The sequence below is a fragment of the Saimiri boliviensis genome, chromosome 9 (assembly GCF_048565385.1).
Source record: "Saimiri boliviensis isolate mSaiBol1 chromosome 9, mSaiBol1.pri, whole genome shotgun sequence".
Classification (NCBI taxonomy): Eukaryota; Metazoa; Chordata; class Mammalia; order Primates; family Cebidae; genus Saimiri; species Saimiri boliviensis.
This window is the reverse complement of record NC_133457.1, coordinates 114,402,087-114,415,501: the sequence shown is the minus strand read 5'-3', so window position 1 is coordinate 114,415,501 and position 13,415 is coordinate 114,402,087. Positions and strand designations below refer to the sequence as shown.

General features: G+C 47.6%; 1 protein-coding gene across 1 annotated transcript; it reads right to left on the bottom strand.

Annotated features, from left to right (window-relative positions):
• Nucleotides 1–10,942: 10,942 nt before the first annotated feature.
• Nucleotides 10,943–13,372, bottom strand: MOCS3 (molybdenum cofactor synthesis 3). Its single transcript, XM_003932577.4, has one exon. It carries the CDS (start codon nt 13,352–13,354, stop codon nt 11,972–11,974), a length of 1,383 nt encoding a protein of 460 aa, XP_003932626.3. The 5' UTR covers nt 13,355–13,372; the 3' UTR covers nt 10,943–11,971.
• Between the last annotated feature and the right edge of the window lie 43 nt (nt 13,373–13,415).

Below are 13,415 nucleotides of genomic sequence, written 5' to 3'. Positions count from 1 at the left end.
TGGGAGGCTGAGGCAGGAGAATTGCTTGAACCTGGGAGGCGGAGGTTGCGGTGAGCTAAAATCGTGCCACTGCACTCCAGCCTGGGCAACAAGAGTGAAACTCAATCTCAAATAAAACAAAAAAGCCAATAAGGTCAGGCACAGTGGCTCATACCTGTTATCCCAGCACTTTGGGACCAAGTCGGGAGGATGGCTTAAGCCTAGGAGTTTGAAACCAGCCTGGGCCATATAGTGAGACCTTGTCTCTACAAAAAAAAACAATTTTTAAAATTAGCTGAGCATGGTAGCAGGTGCCTGTAGTCTCAGCTCCTCAGGAGGCTGTGGTGGGAGGATCACTTGAGCCCAGGAGATGGAGGCTGAAATGAGCTATGATTGCGCCACCGTGTTGGATAGCAGCCCCAACCCCTACCTGGGTGCCCTTAGTCCTGGCGGTGATGAGGGATTGAGAAAAGGAAATAAAGACAAAGACACAAGAGTAGAATTTACACCATGGGTCCAGGGGACCGAAGCAAGCGTGGGAACCTCCTTGGCCCCAAGCTCTGGGCTCCAAACACTTTTATTATGTGCATAATTTCATTGATCTTCTTGGCCTGGAAGCGGAGGGTGAAGGGGTAGGTAAGATAGCCGGTGGGGAGAGCACTTGAGATCCTTCCAAGACATGCTGAACTACAGTAGTGCTCTGAGTTCATCACCGATTGTTAGCAGGCTGCGGCCTCATCAGAAGTATAGTGGATGAGGAACCACCTGGTCTGACCACAGGCAGTGCATCAAGGGGCTTTCATCTCCGGAGCATTGAGGACATAGAGCAATTAAAATCACTCCATATTGGGAGAACCTAGGCAGAGCCTGAGGCGTTCCGGGATCTCTGCCAGCTCCCATCTGCAAAGACCCTCCCAGATCTTGTGAGCAGAGGCCGCCTCCCTTCTCAGAGATCTTTGCACCAACCCTCTTTTCGAGGCCCTCGTGCAGTCTCTGTGTTGAGAAGGCATTCCTGGGACCACAGCAGCATTCCTTGCTCTGCAGCCACCCCGCAGTATTCCCTGGTGTTACTGCGCTCTCAGGTAGTCTTTACCTTAGGCCTCCTGTTGCCGCTTGATTTCTAATTAACTGCACCAATAATGTAGTTTAGTTCGCTGTATAAACTTTAGTCCACTCTGAGCCACGCAAGCTTATAACTATTTAGCTGTAATTAACATAGGTCTCCCCCCGGCCATTTTGACCCACACCGCTGCACTCCAACATGGGCAACAGAGGGAGACAGTGTCTCAAAGAATAAAAATAAATAAGTAAACAAATTTTAAAATACCAATGTTTGACCCCTGAGATTCTGGCTTTATTGGGCCTGAATGTTGCCTGGGCAACAGGACTGTTCAAAGCGTCCCAAGCAGCAGAGGGCAAATGGCTCCTGTCTGCAATCCTGGCAGGCTGAGCGGGGTGGATCACCTGAGGTCGGGAGTTTGAGACCATTCTGGCCCATTCACAACTAGGTGAAGCCCCGTCTCTACTAAAAAGACAAAATCTAGCCGAGCATGGTGGCACAGCCTGTAACCCCAGCTACTCAGGAGGCTGAGGCAGGAGAACTGCTTGAACCTGGGAGGCGGAGGTTGCGGTGAGCCAAGATGACACCATTGCACTCTAGCCTGGTCAACAAAAGTGAAACTCTTTCTCAAAAAATTAAAAAAAAAAAAATCGCCCCAAGCCATTTTACTCTGCGGCTGGCGGGGAGTGGAGAGCCTGTCCGGAGTTAAGCTCCGGCTTCTCTCTCTCTTGCTCCACCTTCCCATGCCGATCCAGGAAAGTCGGCTGATGTGGCCCGCTGGTGAGTGTGAGAGAAGGAACCGGGCGTGTGTGCTCTGCCTTGCCTCTTTCGTCTTTTTGAGATGGGCCTGGGGTGGGGGGTTGTCCGCTGAGCAGCAGGGCAGCTCTGTCCCTCTAGTAGACCTGAAGGCTGGGACAGCATGTGTGTGGGACAGCATGTTAGCAAGACTGGCCATACCTAAGCATAGTCCCCAAATATTACTTTTTTTTTTTTTTTTGACACACAGTCTCACTCTGTTGTCTAAGTTAGAGTGCAGTGGCACCATCTCAGCTCACTGCAACCTCCACCTCCTGGGTTCAAGCGATTCTCATGCCTCAGCCTCCTGAGTAGCTGGGATTATAGGCGCCTGCCACCACCTCCAGCTAATTTTTATATTGTTAGTAGAGAGAGGGTTTCACCATGTTGGCTAGGCCGGTCTTGAACTCCTGGCCTCAAATGATCCACCCGCCTTGGCCTCCCAAACTGCTGGGATTACATGCATAAGCCACCACACTCTGTCCATGTTTTTGCCATTACTTTTAACGATAAAACCAAAGTTACTGTTGCACCAACCTAAAAGCTTTCTTGCTCTTAAAGGTGGAATTTCATCGCTGTCTTCCTAACTCAAGCATGTCTTTCTCACTTGGTTCTGAACTTCAGGATGAAAGAAAAGGACGTGAAGCCCTGGCGCTCTAAAACCCCAGCATCCGCTACCTCCTTCCCTTGTTTTGGCTTGGCTAATTCGTCTGCATGCTTCTAGGGTCCTTTTCTCCAAGACGCCTTACCCAGACAAAGAAAGTCCCCTGGAAGCATGTATGTTTTCCTAAAACCCTCAGAAATTTCTTTTCTTTCTGGCCTACATGTAAATTCTCATTGACAAAAGCAGAATATTTCAACCTCGACACCACTGACGCTGGGGGGTCCAAATAATTCTTTGTGGCGGGGGCTGTCTTGGACATGGTAGGGTGCTTAGCAGCACCTCTGGCCTCTCCCCACTGGATGCCAGTAACACCTCCCCTCCCACGCAGCTGTGACAATCAAAATGCCTCCAGACGTGGCTGGGTGCTTCACACTATATTGTTGTGTTCAAAGCCAGCTGCCTGAGTGCACGGTGTGCGCGGTCACAGGGCCCCGGGCTCAGAGGGCCTTGCACCTGGCTCACTGTTCCGCGGTCATCATGATATTCTTTTTGTTTGGTTGGGTTTGGTGTAAATTGAATTTTATTAAAGCAGGCCAGATGACACCTTGATTTTAGGACTTCCGACTTTCAGAACTGTAAGGCAATAAATGAATGTTGTGGCATATCATTTTCAATTGTGTGACAATGTATTGGCCGGCAATGAAAGTATTAATAGTTTTTGAACAGGGAACCTGCAAATGATGTTGCTAGTCCTCACTGCATACCCCGTTTGTTAACGCTACTCTCCTCATTTCAAAGCAACAATGGGGGCTTTGGAAGTGCCAAGAATGTGTCTATCTTATTCACAGTGCTGTCTCCCCGATACTGGCAAAAGGAAGGTGCTCAAAAATATTTGAGGAAGGCAGGGAGTGACAGAGAAGCTCAATTTAGGCCCTGCACCTACGCCTGGCTGAGAAACAGAAGAAAAGAATCATCTCGGTCCACTGGCGTAAGCCGCTCTATTCATCAGCTAAGCCTTCCTTCCCGAGGCTACAGGAACATTCTTCCAAACTCCTCAAGCGTGTCAAACGGCAAGTGTCCCCTGTGTGGTCTGTGGGTCTCTCCCTCGGCTCTCCATATGCCATGTCAGCTGGGCTGAACAGAAATCCCCAGATGTAATAAGATAAGGCCGGGTGAGAGCCTTAACACTGAATTTCTGAGCTCTGCTCATTCAAGGCAGGCTTTCACTTTGCATTAATTCTGGCCAATTTAGCTTGTCCTCCCATCTGAAGATCAGTCTACCAGGATGCAATTCTCATAGCCAGGGGAGCTAAGGTCACCTAGGCAAGTACTCTAGCAGCAGGAAAATGTCATTTATAGTAAAGCCACTCAAAGGGGGGACCCAAATCTCAAACTAAATAATGAAGGGAAAAAATGTTTGATTGGGGCTGCATCCTGAAAAATGAGAGTAAAATTGATAAGAATAGTTTATTTCCTTCCATGGCTTTCTTCTGTAGGTTTGCGGTTTGCAGCGCCTCCCGGGGGATGGGGTAGCGGATGGGAAAGAGCATGAAGAAGGCTCAGGGTTCCCATACCATTATGTTTCTTGGTCTAGGAGGGTGATGGTGACAGTGTTCAAGTTACGAGAATTAATCAAGCAGTACACTTAAAGATTTGTGCATTTTTCTTTTTTTTAAATAGAGGCAGGGTCTCACTCTGTTGCCCAGGCTGGTCTGGAACGCCTGGGCTCAAGTAATCCTCTCACTTCTGCCTCCTAAAGTGCTGGAATTACAGGTGCAAACCACCACACCCAGAGAGGATTTGTGCATTTTCCCATATATCATTTCTTCAATTAAAGACTTTTTTGTAATGGTTCCCAATTTCAGGAACATTGAATGACTCACTTAGTAGGGTACTAACCCTACTAAATATAAAGTAATACTTTACTGTACACTTAAGTGTATGGAGTTGCTGTCTCCTATCTGTAGGAATAGAAAACAATTACTTCTCTGCTTCGGTTGGTTTGCCCCTGGTAAGGAGGTTTCTCTTGGCACCAGGAAGGTTTCATGATTCTCTGTAAAGAACAGATTTGGCATGTCTTGGTTGGCGCTTCTCTCATTGTATGTCTCACGATTCCCAAGTAGCAGGGACTACAGGTGGGAAATTAGCCACCATGCCCAGCTGATTTTTGTATTTATTTTATTTTGTTTTTATTTTTTATTTTTAAGGCAGGGTTTCACCATGTTGGTCAGGCTGGTCTTGAACTCCCGACCTCAGGTGATCCACCTGCCTTGGCCTCCAAAGTGCTTGGATTACAGGTGTGAGCCACCACGCCCGGCCTAATTTTTGTATTTTTAATAGAAATGGGGTTTCACCATGTTGGCCAGGCTGGTCTCAAACTCCTGACCTTGTGATCTGCCCACCTCAGCCTCCCAAAGTGCTGGGATTACAGGCATAAGCCACTGCGCCCGGCCTGGGAAAAGTAAGTTTCTTACTTGCTTGCCTCAGTCCTCCCCCAGTGGCTCTCGTCAGTATCCTCATCCCGGTACAGAATACAAACATCCCCCCAGTCCATGCAGCTGCTCAAGCCAAAGCCAGAGGCATCTTGACTTCCCCATCTCCCTGTCTCCCTTCTCTGATCCTTCAAAGATGTCCACCTCCAAGTCACAGCACCAATCTGCCTACTTCTCTACTCTCCGCCACCCACTCTAGTCCTAGTGTGGCTGGTTGAATAACAGCCCCCAAAGATGTCAAGCCTGAATCCCTGGAGCCTGTAAATATGTTACTTTCAGGGTAAAGGGGACTTTGCAGGTGTGATTTAAGAAGTCTGATCCTTTGAGCTGGAGCTGCAAGATTTTTTAAAAAATCCCAAGATGGAGAGCATAGCTTGGATTATCCAGGTGGGCCCCATATAATCACAAGAGCCCTTAGAAGAAGACAGGGCAGCACGGAGGCTCACTCCTGTAATCCTGGCACTTTGGGAGGCCAAGGTGGGTTGATCACCTGAGGTCGGGAGTTTGAGACCAGCCTGGCCAACATGGCAGAACCCCATCTCTATTAAAAAATACCAGAAATAGTTGGGCGTGGTGGCATGCGCCTGTAGTCCCAGCTACTCGGGAGGCTGAGGCAGGAGAATCACTTGAACCTGGGAGGCAGAATTTGCAGTGAACTGAGATTTCACCACTGCATGCCAGCCTGGGTGACAGAGCAAGACTCCATCTCAACAAAATAGGAAGAGGGAGACAGGAGATGAGAGTCCGAGTTGGTGAGGGAGAGTTGGACTGAGGGCGTCGCGAGGGAGTTAGGAGTTAAATTGCTGTACCATTGGCTTTGACGATGGAGGAAGAGGGAAGAGCCGCAAATGCAGGCGGCCTCTAGAAGCTAGAAAAGGCCAGAAACAAATCCTACCCCAGAGCCTCCAGAAAAAAAGCAACCCTCATCACACCTTGATTTTAGGACCTGGGACTTCAGCACTGTAAGAGTAAACCACTATCAAGCCACTTCGTTTGTGGTAACTTGTTACGGCAGCGATAAGAAACTGACATACCTTGGTGCCATCACTTTTCACCTGCACCTAACTGATCCCCTGCCTTTGTCCTTGTCCCATAATCTCCCTTTTCCACAGAGGGGCTCGAGGAATCTTGGTAATATAGAAACAGGGTCCCAGCACATCCTCCTTCTTAAAACCTCCCGTGGGTTTCCATGACACTTAGAATAAGATCCAGCCTCCTCACCACAGCCCATGATGCTTTGCACGATCTGGCCCTGGCCCTCCCCGCCTTTCCATTCATTCTGCTCTGACCTCAACTGCTTCTCTGTGTCTTGCAACTCGAGACGCTCTTCCCAGCTTCAGAGCCCCCCCACTTGCTCTTTCCCTTGCCTGGAATGCTCCTCCCAGCCCATCTCATGGCTCCAGCTTCTTGACTGAAATGGCCCCTTGCCAGGAGTCTTCTCTGGCTATCACCCCAGCCCCCAGCCATTATTCCTTCTTACAAATCACAATGTGTGACTGTAGAACTCTTATCTACATGCCTGGTCTGCCTCGTTTGTGGCCATGTCCCTCTGTGTAGGGCATCAGGACCCACCCATTTGTAATGACCATTAACTATTTCTCAAATGGATCCATGTGTTTCCTTGGCATGACCTAAATGACTTCCCCACTGCATGCCCTCTACTTATAATAAGGACTCAGGCTCTAGTTCTGATGAATAGAAGCAAACAAATGGGAAACTCGGGCCTTGGTGCAAGGTCAGGGTTGCCAAGCCTATAGACATGGGCAGATGTTTCTCTACAGAGCAATGGGCATGAGGATTAAAATACAGAGCAGCTGTTGATGAACTAGATAGTCCTAAGACCCTTCCTATAAATCTCTTTTAATTAATTGCCCTAAAGACCATCTATAACTTTCAGGGCAGCAAAAATAAAGGCAAACATTTGGGGGCAAAATGCTACTTGCCTTCCTTTCGTTGAAAACAATGAAGGGAAATGTACATGTGGGTGCACGGTGTGAATGAGAATAGGGTTCCACCCATTAAGCAGTCTTGTCCATTAGCAAACTAGTATAACAAATATGTCATCTTGGCCCAGCTGATTATTTTTTCTTTTTGAGACTGAATCTTGCTCTGTCACCCAGGCTGGAGTACAGTGTCGTGATCTCGGATCATTGCAACCTCTACCTCCTGGCTTCATGTGATTCTCCTGCCTCAGTCTCCTGAGTAGCTGGGGATTACAGGCACCTGCCACCACACCCCACTATTTGTTTCTTTTTTGAGTCAAAGTCTCGCTCTGTCTCCCAGGCTGGAGTGCAGTGGCACAGTCTTGGCTCACTGCAACCTCCATCTCCCAGGTTCAAGCAATTCTCCTGCCTCAGCCTCCAGAGTAGCTGGGACTACAGGTGCGTACCACCATGCCCAGCTAATTTTTGTATTTTTAGTAGAGACGAGGTTTCATCATGTTGGCCAGGCTGGTCTCAAACTCTTGACCTTGTGATTCACCCACCTCAGCCTCCCAAAGTTCTGGAATTACAGGCATGAGCCACCGTGCCTGCCTGTCGGTTAATTTTTGTATTTTTAATAGACATGGGGTTTCACCATGTTGGCCAGGCTGGTCTCAAACTCCTGACCTCAGGTGATCCACCCACCTCAGGATACTGCCTGTGTAATACACCAGTGTCACACAGAGGCTTCCCCAAGATTTCACTCTGGAGTTCCACATCTAGAAAGAAGGAGGCATACCAAGTGTCTCAGAGTACATTTCTATTGTATCTGGAATACGCTTCTGTGATTCTCAGGACATAGATTACTTTCTATGCCCTGACAGGGTATGAACACATGAGACAATTACAAAGTTTTGCTTAGAGTCAGTATAGCACGAAGCTTAGGGAATAGGCTCTTCAATCAGAGCATCTGGATTCAAATCCCAAATAACACATTAAGTGCTCAATAAATATTGGCTATTATTTTATTTAGAATAAAAACCAAAGTATGGTCTACAAAGTTTAAGATGTTCCCTACTTCTCAAACCTCACCCTGTCCTGCTCTCCTTAATTGTTCGCAACTCAACTTGCCTCTGCAATTTCTTGAACAGAACATTCCAAGTTTATTTGCCTTGGGGTCTTTACAGTTATTTTTCTCCCAGTATAGAATTGTTTCCTCAGATCTTTTGTAATTGGCTCTCCCTCACCTTTCAGGTTTGGGGTTTAATGTGGTCTCTGAAGAGGCCTCCCATAACTAACCTATTCAAAACAGATCCCTTTCCCCACCCTAACATGTCACAGTTTCATTTCTTTTACGGCACTTATCAGTAATTTACCTGATTTATCTCCCCCATTTAAATAAAAACTCCTCTACAACAGGAAACCTCTTGCTCATTTTTATTCCAGAACCTAGAACAGTACACTGAAGGCACTTGATGTTTGTTATGAAAAGGAAAAAATTAAATTCAGGCTGGGCATGGTGGCTCACACCCATAATCCCAAGCACTTTGGGAGGCTGAGGCAGGAGGGCTGCTTGAGCACAGGAGTTTGAGATGAGCCTGGGCAACGTATTGAAACCCCATTGCTCCAAACATTTTTTATTTTTTAATTAATTAATTAATTAATTATTTTTTTGAGACAGAGTTTCACTCTTGTTACCCAGGCTGGAGTGCAATGGCGCAATCTCGGCTCACCGCAACCTCCGCCTCCTGGGTTCAGGCAATTCTCCTGCCTCAACCTCCTGAGTAGCTGGGATTACAGGCACGTGCCACCATGCCCAGCTAATGTTTTTTTATTTTTAGTAGAGACAGGGTTTCACCATGTTGACCAGGATGGTCTCGATCTCTTGACCTCGTGATCCATCCGCCTCGGCCTCCCAAAGTGCTGGGATTACAGGCTTGAGCCACTGCGCCCGGCTTTTTTTTTAAATAGAGATGGAGTTTCACCATGTTGGCCAGGCTGGTCTCAAACTCTTGACCTCAGGTGATCTACCCGCCTCGGCCTCCCAAAGTGGCAAAGTGCTGGGATTATAGGCATGAGCCACCACGCCTGGCCACTAAAAAAATGTTTCAAATTAAAAAATGGTTAGGCATGGTGGCCCACACCTATAATCTAAGCTACTTGAGAGGCTGAAGGGAGGCTCACTTGAACCCAGGAGGTTGACGCTGCAGTGAGCTATGATCACAACACTCCACTCCACCCTGGGCTATGGAGCAAGATTTTTGTCTCAAACAAACAAACAAACAAACAAACAAAAAAACCAGTTCAAATCTCATCTCACCATAAAACCTAGCTACAATCCCCAGAAAGAACCAAATTTCAAATACTAAAATATGCCAGGCGCAGTGGCTCATGCCTGTAATCCTAGCACTTTGGGAGGTTCGAGGATCAGCTGAGGTCAAGAGTTCAAGACCAGCCAGGCCAACATGATGAAACCCCCTCTCCACCAAAAATACAAAAATTAGCCAGGCGTAGTGGCAGGCACCTATAATCCCAGCTACTTGGGAGACTGAGGCATGAGAATGGCTTGAACCTGGGAGGTGGAGGTTGCAGTGAGCCGAGATTGTGCCACTGCACTCTAGCCTGAGGGATAGAGCGAGAGACTCTGTCTCCAAAAGAAAAAGGAAATACTGAAATAGATCTGGGTTGTGTACTGGTTATCTGTCATATTCTTAACAGCCCATCTTTTGAAAAATATTTCACTATTGGGGAAAATCCCACACCATGAGTTCTGTCTTCCCAGCATAGATACTAAAACACAAATTCCCGGCCTCTCTTGCCGCTAAGATGTAGGCATGTAAATAGGCTCTGCCTACCAGACACCCTCACAAGATTTGACTCAGAAAAGAATAAGGTAGTGACTCTGCTTCTCGACACATGGACTGTGGCTGAATGTTGGGCTGTCTGGGAGAGCAGGGGGGTCATGTCAAGTGAAATTGGTGAGACTGTAGTGGCAGTTTCCTCCTGTACTTGAAAGGGAACAGACACTGTTCTCATAAGGCCAGTTTTGTGCACGATCTTGGGCACCATTCCTAGAAGTACAGCCTTGACTCTGTCCCAAAAATTCTCAAAAGCTCTTCCTGCCACTTTAGTAAACCCTTTCCCACTTAGCCAGTCAGCTTCTCTTGCCTGTCCCCGCTGACAACCAGGTTTACAGGAACTACAACTTTCTATGACTTTAGGACATCAGCCTTTAGAATATATAATCATTCTTGTGTCTCGCTACTTGTCTCCCAATATTTATCAGAATCAGTTGTCCCTGGAAGGAGGAGTTGAAAAACACAGGACATGTTTGTTCTCCGCTCCAGGTCTGTCATTTAATTCCGTAACTCCTTGAGACAGTCCTAAGAGACCTGCTTCATCTTTATAAGAGAAGGGTATTCTATACTTTAAGTATACCTGTTCAAATAATTAGTTACAATATTTCATAGTTAAAACGTGATGACTAATTTTGAATTTGATTGTTAAATACCACTCTCTTATAATAAAAGAAGATTCTGTATCACAGATTGCAAATTGGTGAGTAAATCCGGTCTGCAGAGGGTTTTCTGGCCTATAATGCTTTTAAGCTTTTTTTTTCTAATTGTTGACAGAGATACAAAGACTTTGCAGTTATATCTGTGATTTCTGCTACTCTTAAACAACAACAATGGATGACTACGAGCCTGCATGCAGCAACCAGTGAAGGAACAGGCCCCCTTTTCACAGGCCATTAGTTTAACCGGCCACTGACAGTCACTCACAAATCAAATTTTTACTTTAAAATTCGTTGTCTATATTGGAAGTTGGGGAGACTACCTACCATTTTATGAAAATGTAAAGTAAACAAACATAAAAACACATTTTACATTCGTATAAAATGCTGGAATAAAAAAGATTAAATCAAAATAGAAAAGGTAAGTTAAAAGAGAAGAAGCAAAGGGTTGGGACTTGGACTTTAAGATTCCAAAGCAAGTCAAACCAATCTAGAAAATGTTCTATGTATGTGCAACATAAGGTGGACTCTGAAGCTAACTTTTATAAAACAGTAGCAATTTGTAAGAGGCACTGACAGACTACAAAGGTGGCTTCCTTTATTTTGGCAAACTTTAAAGATCTCATTTTGATACTAATTCAAAATGCCAAATAGAATGACCCCCCTTTCTGAATAATCAAAACAATTTACATTTTAAACATGTACTTTTGCCGGGCGCGGTGGCTCAAGCCTGTAATCCCAGCACTTTGGGAGGCCGAGGCGGGTGGATCACGAGGTCGAGAGATCGAGACCATCCTGGTCAACGTGGTGAAACCCCGTCTCTACTAAAAATACAAAAAATTAGCTGGGCGTGGTGGCGCGTGCCTGTAGTCCCAGCTACTCAGGAGGCTGAGGCAGGAGAATTGCTTGAACCCAGGAGGCGGAGGTTGCGGTGAGCCGAGATCCTGCCATTGCACTCCAGCCTGGGTAACAAGAGCGACACTCTGTCTCAAAAAAAAAAAAAAAAAAAAAATGTACTTTTGTAGCATGTATTCTATCATCTGAAATATTAGTAAGATCAATACTTTTTCTTTTTTAATACAAAAAAGGGCTTTCACCATGCTGGCCAGGCCGGTCTCGAACTCCAAGTGATCTGCCCACCCTGGCCTCCCAAAGTGCTGGGATTACAGGAGTGAAGCCACCACACCCGGCCAAGATCCAAGAATTTCTTAACTGAACAGTAAACTGACCCTAAGTATATACTCTGTGATCAATTTGATAAAACTAAGTTTACTGCACCTTAATTCCAGGTATAAAATGATTTAGAAAGCATTTTGACTGGGGGAAGTGGAAAATAAGGACAGGTCAATGACCTGCAGTTTAAAATACAAAATCCTGTCACGTTGTATCTCACATGTTAAGGACACCCTCCATGTGCTGGAAAAAAAAAAATGATGGCTCTCAGAAACAGTATAATCCATTAATAAGTCATCCGATACATAACAATTTTTTAAATTCCTTATAAAAAAGGAGTCCATGTATTCACAGATACTGTACGATCCCCAGCTCCTGTATATTACATCTCCTGTATATTCACATCTTTCCCATCAAACTATAGCAGTCACCTTAGTACTGTGGAAATGTTCCATCAATTTTAGCAGCCCAGGCCATGAGGCCCCCCACAACATCCCGGACTGTTAAAGAGTCTAACTCTTGAGCTGCGGATAAGGACTGGAGGATCTTCACGGCTTTCTGTGAGTCATTTCCCAGTTTGCAAATCACATAAATGGGGAGAGCAGCCCCTTCTTGGGTACGAAGCTTCCCTTCCCGGATTGCTTCTCCTAAGAGTTTCAGGCTCTCCGCATCCCTGCGTTCCAAATGTTTCAGAGGGATGTGCAGGGCATGAGGCAAACGACAGATGTCTACCTCGACCTGAGGCCTGACGTCCAGCAACAGATGGGATGCCCCAGAATCCAGAAGTCGCTTATAGTCGGTGACGGAAACACGCTCCTCTGGGCTCAGTAACTGCAGGGAAAGGCATTTATCGGTGGCTGAGGAGCCACAGAAAGCTTCGTAGTCCAGCAGATCAGTCACAGTGGGCCGTTCCCCGCAAGCTGCACAGTCAAGCCTGCGACTCCGCAGCCGAATACAGCGGAAATGCCCTCTCAGGGCATCAAAGAGCAACAGGCTGCCACTGTAAGAGGGGCCCAGACCCGCAGCGATTTTCAGCACTTCCAAGGCCTGCAGGCAGCCCAGGACCCCAGTTACCACACCGAGCACCCCGCCGTCCGCGCAGTTGGTCACTGTCTCCGCTGGGGGTGGCTGGGGGAATATGCAGCGATAGCAAGGCCCACCGTCATAATGGTAGACTGTGATTTGGCCCTCGAAGCGCAAGGCACTGGCAGACACGAGAGGCCGACCCGCCAGCACACATGCGTCATTAACCAGGTAGCGAGTGGGCACGTTGTCCGAGCAGTCGGCCACCACGTCATATCGGCGGACCAGGTCTAGGGCAGTGGCTGGCGTGAGGGCCTGAGTGTACGGCACGCATTCCACCTCCGAATTGAGGCGGCGCAGCGAGGCGGCGGCCGAAAAGGCCTTGGCCTGGCCAGCCAGTGCCTCGCCATGCAGCACTTGGCGGGCCAGGTTGCTCATCTCTACCACGTCATAGTCCACAAGGCCAAGGCGGCCCACGCCGGCCGCTGCCAAGTACTGCGCCAGGGGACAGCCGAGCCCACCGCAGCCCACGACTAGCACGGACGCGGCGGCCAGGCGCAGCTGTCCGTGCACGCCCAGCTCCGGCAGCACTAGCTGCCTGCTATAGCGCAGAATCTCATCTCGGGACAGAGCAACCTTCAGCGGCAGCGGCGACACCGGAACCAGGCGTTCCGGCTGCGGTTTCTGCTCCGCCAAAAGGGCCGCCGCCAGCTTCTGCTTCAGGGAGTACAATTCCTCCTCACGTCGGGCAACTTCAGCCTGTAAGGCAAGGACCTCCTCACGAGAAGCCATGACGACCCCTTCCGGAAGTTGTCGTGAAAGGCACTTCCGCTTCCGCTTCCAGCTTCTGTCT